Source organism: Hyperoodon ampullatus (assembly GCF_949752795.1).
Source record: "Hyperoodon ampullatus genome assembly, chromosome: 18".
Taxonomy (NCBI): Eukaryota; Metazoa; Chordata; class Mammalia; order Artiodactyla; family Ziphiidae; genus Hyperoodon; species Hyperoodon ampullatus.
The window spans coordinates 27,749,542-27,772,024 of NC_136931.1; the positions used below are offsets into that span (position 1 = coordinate 27,749,542).

General features: G+C 52.3%; 1 protein-coding gene across 1 annotated transcript in view; it reads left to right on the top strand.

Annotated features, from left to right (window-relative positions):
- The window catches only part of CNGB1 (cyclic nucleotide gated channel subunit beta 1), a gene marked incomplete at its 3' end in the record, with an annotated part of 139,418 nt that extends 118,964 nt beyond the window's left edge, over positions 1-20,454 (top strand). Inside the window, exon 34 of the mRNA XM_079724051.1 lies at positions 20,356-20,454. Within this exon, the coding sequence (XP_079580177.1) occupies positions 20,356-20,454 (99 nt within the window). The remainder of the gene's footprint in view (positions 1-20,355) is intronic.
- Positions 20,455-22,483: the final 2,029 nt, after the last annotated feature.

Consider the following 22,483-nt stretch of genomic DNA (forward strand, 5'->3'; position numbering starts at 1 on the left):
TGCGCAGCTGTGGTTCTAACTACTGCACTGAACTTTGGTGTGAGACATGCTCACCTGATAGGCAGCAACGCTGCTCACCTGGAGGGAACCCTGGGTCTGCTCATTACTCACGCCAATGGTCTAATTTCATGGTTTCTGCCTGCAGTTGTGTAATCCTGGACTTGTCAGGCTAAAGTGTGGCGAAAGTCACCAGGGCTGATGAATTTCTGACTCCGGTGATGCCTTCATCGGAAGTGACATTCCCCTTTCACTGGTAAGGTTCCTTCTAAACTGTCCCCTCAAAGACCTGGAGGAAAAGGAGGCTGATCTCACGGTGTGGCCTAGGTTACGGTGGCTTTGGTTACTCAAGACCCTAGGGATGTTGGGATCAATTTTTTTTTCTTTCCCAAACAAATGAATATTCTTCTGGCTTTTACTAGTTGCAGTGATTTTCTATATAGAAAGCATTTTATTTCCACCAATTCTCACTACAACCCTATTGGGGTATGTGTATGGAGGAAGGGGAGTTGTTATTATTCCACTTTCCAGAAGGGAAAACAGAGTCAGAGAAGTAAAGTAACTTTCTCAAGGTCACAAAGCAAACTAAATGACAGAGTGGGGACCCAAACCCAGGTATGTGTGACTCTCTGTCCACCTGGGCTATACCAAGTCTTTCAAACAGAATTCCCACAGTCCAGGCTATCTATCTATTGTATTCTTCAGGTGAGGAAGAAAAGCTGGAATGTTTTTCCAGATGATCTTTGTCATTCTTCTGCTTCTCCCAGGCAGGCACCTCCAGGGGCTCACGTTCTCCCCACGAATGACTCGGCCCCTGAAACATGGCTGCTCTGTTCCAATAGCTTCTTGGAGGGCAAGAATTAAGCTTGGGCGGACTGCCCACCAGGGATAGTGACGAGTAGGGTGAGTGTCCGTGGCTGAGTGGCTGTGGACCGGTGCACACTGCAGCTCCCAGGATGGCCCTGGATGCTATTCCTTTTTTTTTTTTTTGGCTGTGCTGCTCAGCCTGCAGGATCTTAATTCCCCGACCAGGGACTGAACCCAGGGCCCGACAGCAAAAGTGCCAAGTGCTAACCACTGAACTGCCAGGGAATTCCTGAGTGCTGTTCCTTTGACACCAGGGGAGAGGCTGGACGGTTCTTTGGTAGCTCTGGCTTTAAGAGGGGATGGATCTAGGTTCAAGGTTCAGCACCGTAACTTTCACAAGCCCTAGGCACTTTTGCCTTTGTGGACCCCTTTCTCTTTTTGTTTAAAAAGAAAAATCTAAAAATATATTTACTGCGATGTTGGCGTAAAGGTAAATATTTTGTTATATGTTAAACCATTTTCTTCATCCTGAATGTTTATTTTTTTCCGTCTGATTTTAAGTGAAATTATAATATTTTCACGGTCCCCTAAAAGTACTGTAGGTCTTGGGCACTGTGTCTCCTGCACCTACTGGATATGTTGGTCTTGTTGCTTTACTGGGTTTGTGGTGAACTTGAGCTAGTTGTTTGACTTTCCTGAGCCTTGGTTTCCTCATCTGTAAGATGGGTGTAGTGACAGCGTCTGCTTTGATCCATAGCAAGCAGCTTGCATAGAAGTAGCCCCAGCCCCTGGCATCTAGTTAGTGCTCAGTCAGAGGTGCTGCTGTCCCTGCCCTCTGCTGGGGGGCGGGGGTGATGGGCTTGCTGTCAAGGCGGACTGAGTAGCTTCCCTGGGGGTGGGCTGTTCCTCAGGCACATATTCAAAGGTCAGTATGGGTGAGGGTTTCTGCCTTCAGCCCTGCTTCCCACTCCTGCATCACAAAGCATCACGGCCAGAAGGGTGGGCAGAGCCTGCCCTCTGCCCAGGCCTGTGGAGAGACTGGATCTGTCAGGGCAGAGCCGGGACGAGAAACCCAGGCTCGGACCCCAGCCCAGAGCCGTTAAGCCTCACCCCAGGCTGTCTCTTCAGGGAGACAGTTACAAGCAGATCTTGGCAAAGACACGGACCAGACTTTACTGCAAACGTAGCTCCCGCCGTCTACGTTGCAAAAGCTTTCCCCCTCCTTGCTCTGTTTCCTCAAGGCCACGTCCCCGCGTGGACTGCAGCGTGCAGTGCCCAACGAGGGCCTGGCTTTTGACCGCCAGCCTGGGGCCGAATCCCAGCTCTGCCACCGAGCTGCTGGGCAGGTTGACTTCAGGTCGGCTTCCTCACCTGTGAAAGGGACATAAAAAGTGAAAGGGACATAAACACACTTTGTACCTCACGGGGCAATTGCAAAGGTGGCACGATGACACAGGTAAAGCAGTGACAGCACACCCGGGGCTCCATCCTGAGCAGGAGGAAGGGCGTGGAGCTGTTCTCTCCTCTCCTCCCTTCTCCTTCAGGAAGCCGCTCAGGGGAAAGCCCCCAGGGGTCCCGGGCAGAGCTGCCTGAGCTACAAATCCAAGCGGGATAACCCTAGAACTCACATCAAGGGGCTGTTGGAGGGATAAAAGTGAACACACCTGGAAACGCTTATGTCGCTACCTGGTATGCAGTGAGTCCTCAGTAGACGTTAGGTAATTTTTTCTCAGTGCCTGAGCCATGGATGGCAAAATGGCTTTAGCCTTCAGGACAGAACCTTCTAGAACTTACATGGGCTTCCGGAAATGCGAGTTCCCAGTTCCTTCCTCTCCAAACTTCCCACTGGAAGGTTTGTAGCTCAGGGAGCACAGGGGAGTTCCTGACCATCCATGGCCTCCTGGCTGTTGATGAGTTCTCCTCAGGCTTGTACCAGGAGGCTGTCATCCCGACAATCCCCGGGACGGGTTGTACGGGCAGCATGAGGCTCTGCAGCGAGTTTGAGCTCCAGGAACTTTGAAGGAAAGAGGGAAGGACGGGAGGGATAACAGGTGTTGAATGCCTCCTCTGAGCCAGGCACCGGCCAGGCGGCTCTCTGGCTCTGCTCTGGATTTGTGGAAATGGCCTTGTGTGAAGCTCTGTCAGGGGAGTGGCCTGGGAGACAGTCAGCCAGGGCCCTTGGCTCTCTGGCTTCAGCTCTTGCCATGTCCTCACTGTGGACAGTGCCCTTGGCCTTAGAGCCAGCTGGACACCAGCACATGGCCACGGCCCAAGGGAAGCTCCTGCCTCTCGAGGGCCCCAAGCTCAGACCCTGAGCCCATTGACCCCAGACTCTGACCAGCCACAAGCTGCTCCCAGCTCTGTTTCCTTTTAGCTTTTCTCTAGTGGATTCCCTTTAGTCCGATGTGAATCCTCACTGAGAGGTGATGGAGTTTGTGCTCTTTGGACGGTGCTTTCCTGGAGAGACTGTTGTTAACCCAAGTCCTCATTGGCTGTCGGCATAAAATATTAATACCTAACTGAGCGTGTGAGCTCCGGAGCCTTCCAGGCGCGGGGTCTGGTTTCACATCTCGAGGCGAGAAGGCAGCTGCAGGAAGGGTCTGTGGGGTCCAGGGCCCCCGTGGCTGCTGGGAGGAGCAGCCCCGGCCCAGCACACCCATCCCACAGCCCCGTTCTGGGGAGCTGAGGTCAAGGAACATGACAAGCGCAGGAGGTATGTACCCTGGTGGACAAAGCGTGATAAGGAATCTGACTTCTGGAATTTGAACTGAACTCTGCTGGCTGTTTCTGTGTCTGTCAGTGGAACAAACTGGTGGCTTCCTGTATCATGACCAAATCTATACACATACACAGAAGCGATGGTCGGATACAATTTTCTTACACGTGTTCTTTCCCCCTATACGGTGACTTAATGTGGCATCTGAGAGCCTCCCTCCAGAAATCGAATGCAAAATCATTGCAAAGGTTTTTTTCTGGAGAGAGGATTTTTAATTTGTCATTAGATTCTCAAAGGAGTTGATGGTTCCTACCCCAAAATTAAAAAAGAAAATGCTAGCCATTCCACTTTTAGAAATATCTATGACTACTTGTAAGTGACAGCAAAGATCCAGGGATAAGAACGTTTCTGGAAGCATTGTTTGTGGTTGCAAAAGACTAGAAATAACTCGATTATTCGTCAGCAGAGACTGGATAAATCATTTGGGTGTGTTCACCCTTTATGCAACGGTAAGGGGCAAGTCTCTATGTATGAGCTGGAGGGCTGTCCAGGAGGGTGAAGTAAGAAAAGCAGTGCCCAACAGTATGTGTGCTGTGCTGACGTTTGTTGGGGAACCGGCATTTCTTAGCGTGAGCTTGTATGTGGGGACTGTCTCCTGGAAGGATCCACCAGCCACTGGTCACAATGACCATCTCAGAGGAAGTGAATTTGGGGATAGAGGCCAGGCATGAAAGGGAAACTTTCACTAGAGTTTGTACTGTTTGAAATCGTCTGGTGCAAAAACAGTCCAACAAGAGGACAACCCCCCAGGGTCGTTCAACATGCCGACTTGATTTTCTAAAGAACCTGAGCAGAGAGGCATGTGAATGGAGGAACGGATGCTGAACAAGGGGCTAATTTGGGTGGGCAGCTGCTGCTCTTCTAAATTAAGAAGGGGGCTGAGGTCAAAGGCTGACTCACAGCTGGCCCCGCAGCGGCTGGGGGAGTTCAGTGGATGGGTGCCCTCCTTGCAGGGCACCCGTTTGACAGCCTGCTGCCCTCAAGCTGGTATCCTCGTCGTAATCGTGGGGTCTAGGGCTTTCATGGATGGAGCTCAAAGCATGTGTGCAAACCCCACCTCAGAGCCCTTCAAGGCTGGGGGAGCTATAGCATAGACCCTTGGCATCTGCTGGGGAGGGACAGGAGGGAGGGGACTGGGCAGTGACTCGTGAGGACCGACAGAGGTGCCTTTGCCTTGCCTGACCCAGGAAGGAAGTCCACCTGCAGGTCAGGTCATCGGGTAACTGAGCAGCCCGGATTGCCTACGGGCCCGCCCCAGGCAGCAGTCAACCTGCCAGGCAGGCTGGGCTGTGTGAGCTGTGCTGTAGGCCACATTCCTCAGCCATGAAGTGCCTTGCTGACAGTTCCAGAGGCCTGGTGTCCATCCATCCTTCACACGTTGGGTTCCGGTCACAGTGATAGCTGAGCAGGCTTCAGCTGCGGGTTAACTATTTGCCTGAGGCTAAGCGAGCAACTGGTCAAGAGATGTCAGTGGGGTGGGGCTGGCCTCACCATCTGCTTCATTCCACTCTTGGGGCCTCAAGGCACAGAGCTACTTGGCCACTTTGAAATCTTGTCCTCTGAGGAGAGCACCTTAATTGCAAGGAGGTCACTGGCCTGGCTCTTGTTGCGTGGGATGAGGCGTCCAGGCTGCACTCTGCCCACTTGTCGCAAACCTGCCCCCCACCAAAGAGGCAACCTTGGGGCCCCCGCCATGGCAGGGAGGCCCACTGGATCCACAGAGGCCCACAGTATTCATCCACAAGGTTCATCTGGAAGTAGGCGACACACCATCCCAGTTCACACAGGACTGAGGGATTTCCCAGGATGCATGACTTTCAGTGCTAAAACCAGAACAGTCCCAGGCAGACTTGGATGGCTGATCACCCTCCCTGGAAGCCTGCCACCAGACGGACATGCCGGGACTCTCTGCATCCTTTTCTTTCTTTCTTTTCTTTTCTTCTTTCCATCCTCCCTCCCTCCCTCCCTCCCTCCCTCCCTCCCTCCTTCCTTCCCTCCTTCCTTCCTTTCTTTCCTTCCTTCCTTCCTACCTCTCTCTCTCTTTCTTCCCTCCCTCCCTCCCTCCCTCCTTTCTTTCTTTCTTTCTCTTTCTTTTCTTTTCTTTTTTCTTTTCTTTTCTTCCATAATCATAGACTTTACAGAAAAGTTGCAAGAATAATACAAAGAATTCCCAGATACCTTCCACCTAGATGCCCCAAGTATAAACATTTTACATTTGCTTTATCCTTTTCTCTCTCCCTGAAGTTGCAGACGTGATGACTTTTTACTTTACACTTCACTGTACATTTCCTAAAAATAAGAAATTATAACTTCTGTACAATGATGCCAATCAGCAACTTAATTCTGAAACAACACTACTATCTAATCGTCAGACCATATTGGGATTTCATCAACTTTCCCAATAATGCCCTTTATGGTGAAAGGAAACGCAAGCCCATGTATTGCCTTGAGTTGTCATGTCTATTTAGGTCCCTTCCACCTGCAACAGTGCCTGAGTTTTTTCTTTGTATTTCATGATGTTGGCGTTTTTGAAGAGGACAGGCCAGGTATTTTGTAGGATGAAGGACCCTCCAGCAGTGCCTGCCGTGTAACTGGCCCCCTAATAAGTGTTACCATGTATTGAGTGCCCACCGTGTACTAGGCTCTTCCCATACCTTATCTTGTTCATCTCTTCAACTACCCTTTGAAGGATAAGTGATATGATTATGCTCATTTTGCACACGAGGAAAACAGGATCAGAGAGGTTAAGGGGCTTGCCTGAGATGGTTCAGCCAGAGAGAGGTGGGCCTGGATTTTAACCCCAGAGCCCAAGCTCCTAACCGCTGGACCATCGTGGCCTGGGGAGTTTCCTTGGTATGTTACTTGCTGGTGTTGTTTCTTTTAACTTCTGGAACTCTGAGGTCAGCAAATCGTTGTCAAGGTCCCCAGCCATCCCCTACCCAGAACTGTCCCCCATACACCTATCAAGATAAGATGGCTCACCCTTCGACTTTCCCCAGGCCTATGAGAAAGGAGGGGGCAATTAGCCTTCAGAACCTTGAGATTGTGAGCAAATGGGTGCCGAGGCTTATGGGGTGAAAGTTCACCTTTGAGGCTAAAGGTGAACTTCTGATCTGAGTCCCTGTTATGGGTTGGAGCAGGATATGAACTGATGAACCCTCTCTGGTCTGGTTGCTGTGGCTGTGGCTGGAGCTGAAGCAGCAGAGAGTCACCTGGCTCCCCTTCCTGCCTCTGCCCAGAGCTGCAGCCTGAGGTGGAGCATCCTCTCACAGGGGCTGGTCACCCTCTTCCAGGAAGTCCCCCTGGCTTAAGGCCCAGCAGCCCCAGGTAGCCCCTACCTCCTTTACTCTGACCCTGTCCCTGCCTCTGCCCCCTCCAGAACAGCCATCCGCACTCACTGCACATGGTAGGTATTCGATACCTATGAATGAATGAATAAATGAATGGGCCTTGGGGGCCTACCTTTTGCTTGTCACCCTGACAAATCACCCTTAAGCTCTTACCAGCCTCTCCCTCATCTCATATGCCAGCTGGTTGGCCATGAGTTCTGTCTGCACTGCTCTTGAGAAAACTACCTCCTTTCCATGCATTTCTGCCCTTGTTTGCAGTCAGGCTGGCCCCTTGTGGCTCACACACTTCTCTCTTCTCCCAGGATTTCCCCAGCAGCTTCCACTCAGGCCTTGATCTTGGGCTCCTCTTCTCATCCCATCACAACTGTCGGCTCAGTATGTTCCCGGGTCTTTCTCTGGGTGATCCGTCTTTGATTCCACATTTCTAGAGAATTTATTCATTTACTCATTCAACAAATATCCACTGGGCATCTACTATGGCTAAGGCACTGTGCTAGGTACTGGGACCAGCAGGGAACAAGATAAAGTCCTTGGCTTCATGGCAGAAAGACGATTAAGGGGCAAACAATAAACAAACAGCAAATGCAAGATGCAATACGTGCTAAGAAGAAAAGAAAACAAGGGGATTGCATAGAGAATAACTGGGGGTTACTGACTCTGGACTGGTGGCCAGGGGAAGCCACTCTGAGGAGGGGATAGCTGAGCTGAGAGTCTAAGGATGAGGAGGCAGCACGCACAGAGTTCAAGGAACAGCATTCTTTATTTTTTTTTAAATTTAATTTATTTTTTTATACAGCAGGTTCTTATTAGTCATCCATTTTATACACATCAGTGTATACATGTCAGTCCCAATCTCCCAGTTCATCACACACCACCACCACCCGCCGGCGCTTTCCCCCCTTGGTGTCCATACGTTTGTTCTCTACATCTGTGTCTCAATTTCTGCCCTGCAAACCAGTTCATCTGTACCATTTTTCTTGAGGGGAACAGCATTCTAAGCAGAGAGAACAGCAAGTGCAAAGGCCCCGTGGCATGTTTAGGGAACAAGAAGGAAGCCTGTGTGGCTGCAGCAGAACTGAGCTGAGGGAGGTCATCAGGCCAGCACTGCAGGGCCTCGTCGGCCACAGTAAGGAGTTTGGATTCTGTTGTAAGCTTCATGGGAAGCCACTGGTGCTTTTTTTTTTTTTTTTTTTTTTTTGGCGGCACGCGGGCCTCTCACTGTTGTGGCCTCTCCCATTGCGGAGCGCAGGCTCCGGATGCGCAGGCTCAGAGGCCATGGCTCACGGGCCCAGCTGCTCCACGGCATGTGGGATCCTCCCGGACCAGGGCACAAACCCGTGTCCCCTGCATCAGCAGGCGGACTCTCAACCACTGCGCCACCAGGGAAGCCCTACTGGTGCTTTTAGAGTCAGAAGGTGACGTGGTCTCCTTTTCGTGTTAAATCTCTCTGGCTCTTGCAGGTGGGTCAGAGGGAGGTCCTCCAGGGTCCTGCCTGTGCCCATTAGCATCCCTCCCTTGCCCTGCTTGGCTCCAGAACACACTGACTCACTGGGCATCCTGTGCCTCAGGCCTGGCCTCCCTCTCTCAAATCCCTTCCAGCCCCACTCTGTCCCTTGCAAGCTCTAAGGTGCTTCCATCACAGTGGCCACTCTCAGGCTCCAGGCCTCCCTGGATGTCCCTCCTGCAGAGACCAAGACTGGGGCTCTGGACTCAAGCAGATCTGGGACCAAGTCCTGGTGTGGCCACTCACCAGCAGAGTGTGGCCTTCCTCTGAGCCTCAGTTTCCTCCTCTGGAAAAGCGGGGCTACCAGTAGCACCGACTTCATGGGTACCTGTGTGGATTAATGGAAAAAGCTTGATGGTGCCTGGAGCCATGACTGGCACCTGGATAACGAGGCTGTATCTGTGTCTCACCCCTTCTCAGCCGGGAGCAACGGGATGAGGGATGAACGGTGCCCATCTCATCTCTTGCCACAGCCCAGGCCCTGAGGCTCAGATGTGAGCTGTGAGGGCCTCATGGATTCTTGACCTGCTTTTTCTCTGCTATGTAACCACTCAAACAGCTGGCCTTGCTGCTGGCAGAGAATAGCCCTGGACAAGGGGCTGAAACCTGAGGAGGTGAATTTAAACCGCAGATTTACAATACCTTTTATGAGCTTGGCAGGTGTAGCCGAAGAGGGTGTTATCAGTAAACACAGCGCAGCCATTGATCACGCTGGGGAAATAGGCTCCACTGACTTGACAAAGCCCTGGAATGTTCCCGTTAGACCCCCATTTGGAGCCTACATCGTGGAGAGTGCTGGACCCATGTTTGAAAGACTGCCACTCTTTAGCTGTGTGACCTTGGTCAGGTTAATTAATGGAGTCTCTGTTTCCTTTGTAAACTGCAAACCAGCCCCCTCGAGATTGTGGTGGCAAGATGTGACAATGGCCAGGAGAAGCTTTGTGAACATTGAACCACTGGGCCCTGTGAGGAGGCGGTAATGAGGATGATGCTTGGGACAATATAGTGTGGGTTCTAGAATCAGACAGACAGGGTTCTGGTCCCGGCTGTGTGACTTCAGGCAAGTTGTTTAACCTCTCTGAACCTCAGTTTTGTTATCTGTAAGATGGAGATAAGAGCAGCACCAGGGTTGTTGGGAGGATTACTTGTGATACAGTAGGTTGAATAGTGTCTCCTACACACTCATGTCTATTTGGGACCTGTGAACGTGACCTTGTTTGGAAATAGGGTCTTTGCAGAGGCAATTGAGTAAGATGAGGTCATACTGGATTAGAGTGGGCCCTAATCCCATACAACTCTTGTCCTTATAAGAAGAAGAAAATTTGAACAGACACACAGAGAGGAGAACACGATGTGGAGACGGAGACAAAGATTGGAATAATCCATCTACAAGCCAAGGAACACCGAGGATGGCCAGCAACCACCAAAAGCTGGAAGAGGCAAAGGATTCTTCCCTAGAGCCTTCAGAGGGAATGTGGCTCTGCTGCCACCTTGAATTCTGACCTTTAGCTTCCAGAACTGGGAGAGGATAAACTTCTTTTGTTTAAACCTTCCAGTTTGTGGTAATTTATTATAGCAGCCACAGGAAACTAATACACGTGAAGATCCAGAAAAAGTGTCCAGTGTGGTCCCTGGCATGTACTAAGTGCTGCAGAAAGGTTAGACATTATTATTATTGTTATCATGCCTATAATTATCTTTCTTTTCTTTTTTTTTTTGGCTGCGCTGGGTCTTCGTTGCTGCCCGCAGGCTTTCTCTAGTTGCGGTGAGCCTGCTCTTCATTGCAGTGTGCGGGCTTCTCATTGTGGTGGCTTCTCTTGTTGCAGAGCATGGGCTCTAGGGCTTCAGTAGTTGTGGTGCCCGAGCTTAGTTGCGCCGCGGCACGTGGGATCTTCCCAGACCAGGAACTGAACCCGTGTCCTCTGCACTGACAGGCGGATTCTTAACCACTGAGCCACCAGGGAAGTCCCTATAATTATCTTTATTAATGGTTTAAAGTAGGTTGTCATGGCTACAGACTTGGTTGGGGGAAAGCCCTGCAGTCTCTCCACCTTAGACCTTGCTGGGGGTGAGGTCAGGTGGCTGGCCTCCTGGGAGTCACCTGGTGTGGCGACAGCCCAGGCCTGGTTTCCGGAGCCTGCCTCAGCAGATGGCTCATCAACCTGTCTGGCAACAACATTCCTCTGACCCTCGGGCAGCCGGCTGTCACTCCACAGCTCGTTGTGGTTTTGTAACTTGTAGACGAGGAATGTCAGTTGCGACTCACTTTGGCAGTTCTGAGCCCAGAGTTTCCCCTGTGTCAGTCAGATCGCTTGCCTTCTGCCCGGCTTCTGTTCAGCCACTGGAGGTGGGTCTTCTGAGGCCCTTCCTTGGCAGGAAGGCAGGGACACACAGGCCCCTGGGGTCCTTCAGACTCTCGAGGACAGATCTGACTTCACTTCCCACCCTCCTTGGGGGCCTGTCACAACTTCTGGGTCTGGGGCAAGCAGTGTCAATGTCGGGGTTTCAGGTCAGTGGGCAGTGGAGAGAAGTAGCCTCAGAATACCTGGTCTGGCACTTTCCTTGACTAACCACTTGATCTTTTAGGGCCTCGGTTTTCTCACCTATAGATGGGGATGTTTTGAGGATTTGAGGGGTGATAAGAAGTGGAGGTGCCCTCCCTCAAATGTGCCCCACCATGAATGACTGAGTAGCAGGTCGAACGCTGGGGGGTTTGACCACATCCTTTCCTGTTTATGTCCACTAATTTACATCAGGGCCGTGGAGGCCGCGAGGGGAAAAGGGACTAACCCAGCTGAAGTTCAAGGCTGTGAAAGCCTGTCTGCTGGGCAGGGGCAGCCCAGCTTAGTCCATTGTATGAATGGACGCTGGGTTGTCTGGGGCAGATCTCACCACAGGGCACAGACTTAATCCAGGCACCAAGCACTGCATGTGTGCCCAGGTTAGGCAGAGGCAAGGACAGGAATCTGGGGTCTTGGAGGTATTGGTGGTATGTCAGAAGGACACTGTGGTGCCATGAACCCAGGCAGCTTTGCCATGGGACAAGCATGGCTGGGCATAATTGAGACGGTAGATATTTCTCCCCTTCTCCCATGCCCTGAATGGAGTTTTTCTCAGGTGTGTGCCCCTCACTTTCATTGTCAGAGCCTATGTTTCCAACATCACGTGCAGCACCTTTTTAGGGCAACCCCCAGCCTCTCTGGTGATGGGGGCTAAGGTATCTGCATTGGTCTTGGAGGGAATCCTGGTCAGACAGTCAGGCCAGATGCTGATGTGGTCCCAGATCAGCTGGTGGGAATGATGGGCAAAGAACCTTGCAAGCAGCCCCTGGGGCTTCGAGGAAAAATTTGGAGCGAGGGTTCCTAGAAAACACTGGGGCAGTGGAGCTTGGAGCATGGACACACAGGGCACTCTGCACCTTTGGCCTTGAGCCGGCAGAGCCAACCCTGAAGCTATTCTGGTTACAAATATGCGCAAATTCTGCCACCAGCCAGACACCCAGGACCTCCAGAGCCTCAGTCACCATTTACCCAGGAGGCCTGTTCGCTGTGGGGCTCTGAGCATTGCAGGTCTGGTTTGGGCAGAGTCTGTTTCTGTGGGTAAAGATAGGGCTGATGGGAGAAGCAAAAGCAGGCCACCCCAGGTCCCCGGCCTCAACTATCTGCCAGCATCGGGCTCCAGAGATGGTATCATCCCAGCCAGGACAAGGCTAGGCCTGAACATTCTGGAGCGTCTGTACGGCCATGTTTCTGGAACTCTTTTCCTATCTAAGTCCCCTTCTATTTTTATCCACACTTGACTTAAACAAACAGGATTTGAGTATCTGCTGCATGCTAGGCTTTGTGGCAGAAGAAAGAATAGCAATCATGATAATGGCAGTAATCCTAACAGTAATCTCTATCTGTAACAAAGGATGATAATAATACCCACCTCCTAAGGTGCTATAAGGATTGAATGAGATCTTCCACATAAAGTACTTAGCACATAGTGCCTGGTATATAGTAAGTGCACAGTAAATATTACCCAGAATAATAATAACTATTATAATTAGGGCAGCCATTTATGAGGATACAGAGGCTCAGAGAGGTTGAGTACCTTAACCAAGGTCACACAGCATGGGGGCCTGAATCAGGGAGCTCTAGGGTAATGGAGGAGACTGATAAGTCCCCTACAAGCTCCAATCGAGTGTACTAAGGGAGGAGCAGATGGTCCTGGGGGTACCAGGAAGGTCCCATGGAGGAGATGATATTTCTACTGGGCCTCACTAGGTGAATGGGCTGTCATCATGGAGGTAACAGCACGTGCAAGGGCAGGGAGGCACGGACACATGGTAAACTCAGGGAACAGAAGGAGGGTGCCTTGGGCGGAGCAGTGGGAGAGAGGGCTGGGCAGGTCAGCTGCAGGCAGATGGCAAAGAGCCTTGAATGCATGCTGAGGATTGACACGGGGTGACAAGGACCCCACCGGCTGTACCCTGGAGAGGCTGTATGGTACAGTGGTTCAAGACCTGGCCTCTGGAGCCAGCCTGCCTGGGGTCACATCCACAGAGTGGGACCAATAGCAGCATGTGTACCCCAGGGCCGGAGGAATAAGGCAGGAACCCTCAGCCTCGGGATATATCCCCTCAGCCTCTACCAGCTTGGCTGCCAGGCACGTGGGTTTGACCCCAGGGCTAGGACTCTCAGAGGCAGTCTCCAAGATGGAATTTCCTTTGTTCCCTTATGGCTGGGCCGTCCACTGCCATTTGCCCAAAGAGGTGGGCCTAAGGGGATGTGCCTGCGTGGACGGGGGAGGTTCATCTGGGAGGAGGTGCTTCCTGGGTTGTCTGCCTTTGGAGATTTAGACGGGGAAGCTGTGCCTCTAAGACCCTCTGGGAGTCTCCTCTTTCAGCAATAAGTTGCCCTAACAGCAGAAGTGGAATGAGCTCTTCACTCTTATTGGCCAATTTTGCTCTCATTCTGGGTCCCCTTGTGCCTGTGCACCGGGTTCGGGGTCAAGTCTGGGTCAACGTTGCCCCTGGGATGGCTGCATCTGCCTGCGACTACATTGGTGCCAGGCAGAATACAACTGTACCAGTTTGAGGGGCCCCCAGGAGCCGCAGGTGCTTCCTACGCACACTTTCTGGGGTGCCACAATGTATTCAGGCCACCGACAGAGGCCCTGGCCAGCCCAGGCTCTCTGTTTCCTGGGCTTCCTTGATGGAGCCACGCCTCGCCCTGACCCTCAGGGTCTCCTCCTTGACACTAGCCCTCCTGTGGCCTCCATCCATCTTCTTGCCACCCTCCGCCGATCCCCCAACCCTCCAGGCCCACACCTGCTCTTTGATTCTTGACTCCTTCCGCCTCTGAGGTCAGAGGCTCCCGTTACTTCTGGTTGGAATCTGGAGCCATCACCTGCCACTTAGGTGTCTCCATACATTCCTTTCTGAGGCTCGGGGTACTTGGAGGAGGGGTGACTGGGGAGGCGCTGGGTGTGAGGGCCCACTCCCAGGAGGCAAATCTCAAAGGCAGCTCTGGCCCAACCTCTGTATGGTCTCCCTCCTTCCTCCGCCCCTCCCCCTTCCCTTTACTTCCTTCCTACCTTCTTTTTTTCCCTCCCTCCCTTCCTTCCTTCCTCTCTTAAACAGCTTTACTGAAATGTAATTAACAAACCATACAATCCACTCACTTAAAGTGTACAATTCAATGGTTTTTAGTATAGTTGCAGAATTGTGCAACCATCCCCATAATCTAGTTTGAGACCATTTCATCACCCCCAAAAGAAACCCCATTAGTAGTCACTCCCCATTTTCCCCACCTCCCAGCCCCTGGCAACCACTCATCTCCTTTCTTCTGCTGGCATTCATTTGTGAAGCAACTGTAAACAGTGAGGCCAGAGCCCCAGGTTCGCAGCTGGAATTACCCCTTCCTCGGGCCAGGACCTCAGGGAGCAGAACCTCAGAATCACACAGTCATCCCTTCCAACTTGCCCACTCCCTCCCTCATGGCTTTAGTACTGGAAAGTCGACCAGATCATCCTCCTCATTTACCCAGGGAGGGACGTGAGACCCAGAGAGGGGAAGAAATCTGGTCACGCAGTGGTTGGGAACACAGCTCCTGGCCTGGAGTGCCCGCCTTTCCCAGCACTCCAAGCTGCCTTCCCCTGGCTGCCCCCTACTCATTCCTGGGCCTAGCCACTCTTAGAACATAGTACCCCAGTTTTTCCATCTGTAAAATAGGAATTATAATACCCACCGCACATACTGTTGTGAGGATTAAATGAAATCCAAAGCAATCCTATACGTAGAGTTTAGCCCAGTCCCTCAGCAGAAGCAAGCTAAATCGAATTAACTTCCCACCCTGGCATTCCAGGCCCTGCACGTGCTGGTTGTTTGGGATGGGTGGCAGTCCTCCCCTTCCCCTGTGAAGATGACGATGTATGCCACTGAAACTACCAAGGTCCTAGTCACTTCTTCCCTGTCACCTGGAAGCTGGTGATGTCGTCAGGGCAGGTGGAAGGTTGAGACTTGTCGTGATGACTAATAACCCAGAACTGTGGGAGTCTGGTTAATCAGCAGTGTCAAAACTTCCCATGGCTGTTTGCAAACAAGGGCCACCCCCAGAGGCTGGGCAAGAGGCCGCAGGGCTGCCGCGGAACCTGGGTGAGATGCGCTGGCAGTGCCAGGAGGCTGGCAGGGTATTCAGGGGCCGTGGCTGCAGTTCTTGGGAAAACACAGCTGCCCTCACCCGGCTGCTGCCTCTGTGCGCCCCCCTCCTGGCCCCCAAGAATGGAAAGCTGATTGCAGATGCCAGGGTCTCTTGAGGGATTTTCTTTGTAGAAATGGTTGATTGACTTCTTGCAAGAAGCAAGAATGCAGTTGCAGGCTGGTGTCGGAGCAGGGATAACCTTAGTAATGCTGGTGGCCGCCTGAGCAGAATCTTCCAGGGCTGTGGGATGTTCCAGAACCCACCTGGGAAAGTGTCTGGGGGTTCGAAGAGCAGGCAGGGAGGGGGTGCGCTGACTCAGTGCTCTCAGCCTGGCCCAGCCCAGCAGACAGAAACCCAGCAAAGCAACCAGACACTTCCCTCCCTGACAGCCATCACTCAGGCTTTTTATATGGCTCATGCCTCACGGGGGAACCAGGCTGGGTGAGAATTCCAGATCCGAGAGAAAAACTGTAAATTAGTACGAAAAGTAGTTCTCGTCCAAAATGCTGCCAGCGACAGTGTAAAGTGTAAATTTGGTACAGCCCTTCTGATGGCAATCTGGCAACATGTTTAGAGAGTGTGAAACACAAAAGAAAATGCTCAGACTGTTCAGATTTTCATGAAATTAACAACCCCACTCACCTCCCATCTCCCACCCCCTCCCCAGGGAACGAACAGGCTGCATGTGGGGAGACGTTGCAGCAATGCTATTTATAAATGTGAAAACATGGGAGCGACTCACATAATCTGATTCCATGGAACGGCCGGTTCAGCCGGGGCAGAGCTGTTCGGAGGCATATCATGCAGCCATTTAAAATGTTTATTCTTTTCAGTCATGTTTACAGAGTGCCGGGTGTGCCCCACACAGTGTAACCCCAAGGTCGGACGGGACCTGGGCCTCATCCTCAGTCTGGAACCTGCAGTTCAGAAAAGAGGGGGCCCCAGTAGGAAAACGTAACTTGGAAAATGCTTGGCCTGTGATTTAAAGTGGGAAAAAGGCAGAGCAGAAAATTGTATCCATGGTCTGCCTTCCACTATAACCGCAGCTGGTGCGCCAGGCTCTGGGTGTCACATGTTTGCTCTTATTTACTTCTCGAGACAGCCCAGTGAGTTAGGCACTGTTGCTAGCCCCATTGTCACAGGAGGAAACTGAGGCATGGAGGAAGTGACAGAGCCAAGGTTCCAACCCACGATCATCTGACCCCAAACCCACTTTGAACCACTGCTCTATACAGTCTCCCCTTAATACAGAAATAATGTCTGTTCAAAGTCAAGTACCAGAAAGACCATCTGAGCCAATGAGAATAACTTAAGGGTGGTGGGATTTGGCGGAGAGGGGGGTGCTTTTTCCTCTCTTGATTTCTCCTGCCCTTGTGCAGGAAAAATAAAAATTAAAGTTAAAAAAAACACCTCAGCTACCTAGAATTTGCAGCAGAGGGGAAAAATGAATGGGGAAGTTGGAAAAAAAGTGGAAATGATGTTAATAATGCATGTCTTGGCTTAGAACAAGGAGAGAGAATGATTTAGAGGCAAGAAGAGAAGCCAGGGAGGGAGCTTTTGGGAGAGGGAGCCCAGGCTTCTGGATGATCCCAGGGAAGAGCTGACTCAGAGGGAGGGCAGTGGCGGCAGGGCTCATCTCCCATAGCCATCCTTCCTAAATCTTTTTATTACCTGATGCTTAATTACATTATCTCCTCGATGTTTGCATTCCTCTCATTGTTTCGACGATGGGAAATGATAACGGAAACAAACCCCGGTTTGCTTTCTACCCTGGAATGCTGCGGGCAGAGTCTCTCTGCCAAGTTCGTCATCAAGAGGTTTCAGGTGCCCCCTCACCTAAGAGCCGGGAAGTGCTGCTGGGTCCAATCTCCCTGCCAAATGCAGAGAGGCAGTCACTGTCTAGAGATTTTAGAGCAAGGTGTTTTTATGGAGGGGAGGGTTGCCTTGGTTTGGAAATGGGAGAACTGTTTCCCCAGTTAATACAGCTTTTGGAAAGAAGGCGCCCTTGGACAGGGAGGGCACAGAAGGAGCAGGAAATGGAGAAGGGAGAGAAAGGTACCATTTGTTCAAATATCTTTTGGGTACGGAGTGCCCGTAGGAGCTGAGTCTGTAGCAGAGGAGAGAGACAGGATTTACAGTGCCTCCCGGGGTTGTCCAAGACCCAACCCCTTCACGTCCACAGAGGAGTGTGGCTTCCTCAGAGCTGGCAGGTGTGAGCCAAGGGCCAGCCCCCCGATATGCTCAGAGGTTGAGGGCCTGTGTCCTGCTGCTGGTGAGGAGTAAGATGCATGCTTGCAGGGCTGGGTGCAGAGCCCCACCCGTCCCTCCAGGATCTTCCCAGCTCTCTCTGTGCTGTCTATGACGGGGTTATTTCAGGGCTACTGGAAAATGTGGCTTCAAAACAGTGGCTAATTGAGTCAGGATTACTTACTATGTGACTCAACTCCAGAAGGTATTCTCTGACTTCCAGAAACTGTTACCCAGGATCGTGCACAGATACCCTATTCACAGCTGCAGGGTGCTCCTTACCACATTGAAATAATTCCTTAAGGATCCTTTTACTTAAATTCCTTTTGATAAGACTTATCGTTAATTTACATGGGAAGAAAGTCTGTTTGGATATGCTTAATGCACCCTGTTCTCTCCCTCTAAATTATAAGTGATCTAGCTATCTATTCAGCGAAAACTGATATGATACCAGGCACCTAGTGCCTGTAGGAGCTGAATCTGTAGCAGAGGCTTTACCTGTGATCAAGCCAGGAAAGGACCCTGCCCTCGAGGAGATGATGTTGTAGACAGGAGAGGCCTTTATAATCCAGTGTGGGAGTTTCTGCAATGGGGTGAGCAGTCAGGGGACTGTGGTGTCTGGGAGGGTCAAGGAAGGTGACCTCTAAGCTTGAAGGACTTGAAGGACAGCAGGAGCCAGCCAGGTGAATGTGGGTAGAGGCAGGTGGGAGTGGGGTGAGGAGAGAGGCCTTCTGGGCAGGGAGAATGGCATTGCAAAGGCCTGGAGGTGATCGAATCTCAAGTCATTTAAACTGGAAAATCATGTAAATCTTAGGTGTGCTTTACTCGGGGGTGCTACGAGAATTGGATTAAACAGTCTGGCTTGTTATTGCCCCCTCTTTGCTGCCCTCTGTGCAGAAGAACCCTCAGGCCCTTGGCTACCTCTCAGATGGATGCCTGAGAGTTAAGGGGTTTCAAGCCCTTTGAACAACAATGGTGTTGTCCCTCATGCCTCCCCTCGAGGGATGGGGTAGATGTAGATATGGGTCTGTAGTGTTCTGGCTACTGCATTCTTGTGGCCCTCCCGGGGACCCTTATGCCTCTGCCAGGAGGTAGGCAGGAGGTCAAGGTCAAGGCCAAAGGCTGAGTCCAAGAGTCCTCACTCATGAGTTCAGGACCTCAGTGTTGAGGTGGCCGAGTTTCTGGCAAATCCTTCACTATCCGTATGGCCAGGAAGAATTGGCAGCCTCCATAACAAACCATCAGTGAAGTTTCTGGGATAGAAATGACCTTGAAGTCATTGGTATGTAGTTCCTGACATTGTGCAATCTTAAATTCCAACAATCATGAAGCAAATCGGTTTTGCATTTCAAGGCAGAGTTTGCTGGAATTCGGAAAATGCTTCCTCACATGTCTCAATTTTCTTTTTCCTTCACTGGTGCTTTGAAATTTTTTTTAAATTTATTTATTTAATTTGTTTATTTTTGGCTGCGTCGGGTCTTCGTTGCTAAGCGCAGGCTTTCTCTAGTTGTGGCGAGCGGGGGCTACTCTTCGTCGCGGTGCACGGACTTCTCATTGTGGTGACTTCTCTTGTTGCAGAGCAGGGCTCTAGGCGCGCAGGTTTTAGTAGTTGTAGCACGCAGGCTCAGTAGTTGCGCACGGGCGTAGTTGCTCTGCGGCATGTGGGATCTTCCTGAACCAGGGATTGAACCCATGTCCCCTGCATTGGCGGGTGTATTCTTTTTTTTTTTTTTTTTTTTTGCGGTACACGGGCCTCTCACTGTTGTGGCCTCTCCCATTGCGGAGCACAGGCTCCGGACGCGCAGGCTCAGTGGCCATGGCCCACGGGCCCAGCCGCTCCGCGGCATGTGGGATCCTCCCGGACCGGGGCACGAACCCGTGTCCCCTGCATCGGCAGGCGGACTATCAACCACTGCGCCACCAGGGAAGCCCGGCGGGTGTATTCTTAACCACTGTGCCACCAGGGAAGTCCCAAGGTGCTTTGAACTTAAACTCCGGCACCTATATACGTATAGTAGTGCTATATGTTTGTGTATATGTATATATACACACACCTGTTGGGTTCATATCTCAGCGCTACCACCCACTGAGTTTGTGAATGAACTTTAGGAGGCTCAGTTTTCCCTCCTGAAAATGGAGGATATGACGGTACCCACCTCAAAGGGTGTTCGGGGTTACATGAGATCTTGTTTTTAAAGAGCTCAGTGCAGTGCCTGGCACAGTGATAGCTGTGGATAAATGGTTGCTATTATGTGCACAGAGGAAAAAAAAACTGTACTAAAATGTTGGCAGCATTTATCTCAAGTGGGTGGGATTATGGTTACAATGAACATCTATTACTTTGGTAATCAGAGAAAAAGAACAATAAATGTGATTATTAATTTAAAAATCTGGCTTTGGCTTTGTTGGAAGGAACCTGCAGTTAATGTCAACGAACAGACCACAAGTAAGACATGGCCTCCGGTTCTATATCAGGACTTAAAGACAGACACTCCTACCCCACTGCCCTCCTCAATCAAATGCTAGGTCTGTAACAAAGGGAGATACTTGGTCAGAAATCTAGAGAAAATTTGCCCTCATCCAACCTTGCGGTCCCCCTAACCAGTGCTGTCTGGAGGGCAGGCAGGGGGATTCAGAGAAGGTACCTCTCAAATTATGGCCTGCTCTCCCAATGGGAGGATTATCTGGGGTTGTACAATAGCTAGAAATCTCTCTCTCCAGGGAACCATTCCAGAAGCATGACAGGCACCCTCTATTGGGCCTGCACTGGGACATCTCAGTGAGAAAATAAAACACACACGTACCCACTTGCAGTAGGGGGATTGTGAGTGTCCTGGTCTGGCATCCAGAACAATCTGAGGCCCAGAACCTTGGCTCTGTCTCTGGTTGAGATTCTTGACGGCCAGCCCGGCGCCTGCTCAGCAGCAAGAGACAGAACCACCTGGAGCTGCACGCCCCCCCCTCCTGTCCCCTCCTTGCTCCTCCCAGGCCATCGGGCCGTTGTCCCCTGTTAAACAGGAAGAGGCAGAGCGCGCCCCTCCCGGGATTGTCTGCGGGACCATCAGCCTGCACGGGGCTGGCTTCTGAGTTTCTTCTCTCTCTCCTCCTTCCGCGCCCTGGAGGGGGAATATTGCTGCTGACACTGGAGTGAAATGCCGCCTCTGTTTGGGAGACAAAGAACAGAGTGGCTCCTCCGGGTCAGCTGGTTCTCCTTGGCCGGCGGCTGCCTGGACTCCCCAGGCTTCTTCTGGGGCATCCTATGAGGAGGGCCATCTGTGGCTACACCAGGAGCTGCTGCCTGCTCCGGAGCGGCTGCATTCTGAATGTGTTTTCACTGGAATGCAAAGGAATATTTTACCTTAAAAAATCCCAACAGCTTCCCTGCTCTGCAAGACGTTTATCTATTGAGGGGGGTGCGAGAGGGGAATAGGGTGGCTGAGGAGCAGGGGGCAGCAGGTGGTGCCCTGGCTGGGCAGGCAACCTGGCCTGTGTATTCCTAATAGAGCTAGTGAGAAATGTGTGTGAAAACCCGTGTGCTAATGTGTGACAGTGCATGCCTGTGTGCACTAACTAGAGCGTGTGTGGAAGCGTGTACTGGGGTGTTAAAGCATGTATAGACTGTAGTGTGACAAAGAGTCAGAGAGCGTGTGAGAACGTGTGTGAGCGTGTGCAAGTGGATGTGTGTACTCAGGCGCATGTGCAGCATTTGTGGGAAAGCATGGGGTTAAGTCTGAGCACCGTACAGGAATGTGAGTGCACGTGGAAAGTGTGTGAGAATGTGCAAGTGTGCACACGTACTAGCTAGATTGTGTAAGAGTGTGTGTGTAGTGTGCATGCTAGAAGGTCAAGAAGACGTGTACTAGAGGTTGTGAGAGTGTGTGAAGGGTAGCCAGGGAGCACTTGTAAGTATGCCTGTAAGTAGTAACTACTGTGTGTGAAAGTTTTGTAGTACTAGGCTTTGAGGGGGTGAGAACGAAAGTGTAAGTTTAAGTGCAAAAGAGCGGGGATGTGTGTGAGAACTGTGAATGTGTTCATGTGGACTCACTAGAGCATGTGTGCAAACACGCGTGAGAGCCACGTATACTCTGTACTATATGTGAGCACGTAGAAGGTGCGTGTGCGCCAGGGGTGAGAGCCCACGTGTGCACGGGCGTCTGTGGGGCGTGGGGACACTCAACGGGAAGGTCTGAACAGACTGGGCGGCCCCACGTGCGAGTGTGAGTTTGTGCGTGTGCGCGCGCCACCACCCCCCACCTGGGTCTGAGCCGGTTGCCATGGGAACGCGCCGCGGGCCGGAGTTAATCATTTCCTGTGGAAAGTGTGCGGGAGGGGCCAGACAGGGGCGGGAGCGGGGCGGGCCGAGGAGGCGGCGGCGTGGAGCTGCCTCCCTCAGGAGGGCCGGGCCGAGCCCCGGGGCGCTGCGGCGACGCAGGGATCCTGCCTCCACCAGGCCGGTGAGTCCGGGGCTCGGGCGGGCTGAGGACGGGCTAGGAGCTCGGGTTCCGCCCGGCCTATCGTTCGGGGTGCCGCGTCCTGGATCCCCATGCCCGGCCCCGTTGCGGGGCGCAGGGAGGGCCGGGCCCCGGAGACCCGGCCCTGCGCTATCCCGCCCCCCACCCCCCTGCGCCGTCCAGCCTGAGCCGAGCAGGGCATGGGGGCGGCATGTCCCCTGGAATCCAAGCAGCCTCGGGACCCCCTTTCCGATTTCAATGGCCCGGGAAAGCCGGACACTGCCGGGGAACCGCGTGCACGTCAGCGCCGCCCCCTCCCCTGGCAGAGGTCCCTGCATCCGCAGGGCTCCCCTGAAGGCTGCAGCTTCGGGCCCTGCCACCCCGTAGGTCCCCTGGGCAGTTCACTTTCCCCTTCGCAGGGCCGGGATGAGGTGGGCCAGCCCCCGGTTAGGAAGGAGGGCCTGGGCCGGTGCCGTCCTGGGCAGTGGGCGAAATTGAGCCTTTGACAGCGGTAGCCTGGGGCGGTTGGCAGAGGGGGGGCCCGGGGGCGCCGGCGGGGAGCGGGCCCAGCAGGAAGGGCGAGCCAGAAGCCACCTCCTTCAACCCTCTGTTGTGAGTTAGAGCAGAACTCTGGCGCAGTGAAGGGCCTGGTCCTGGCAGATTTT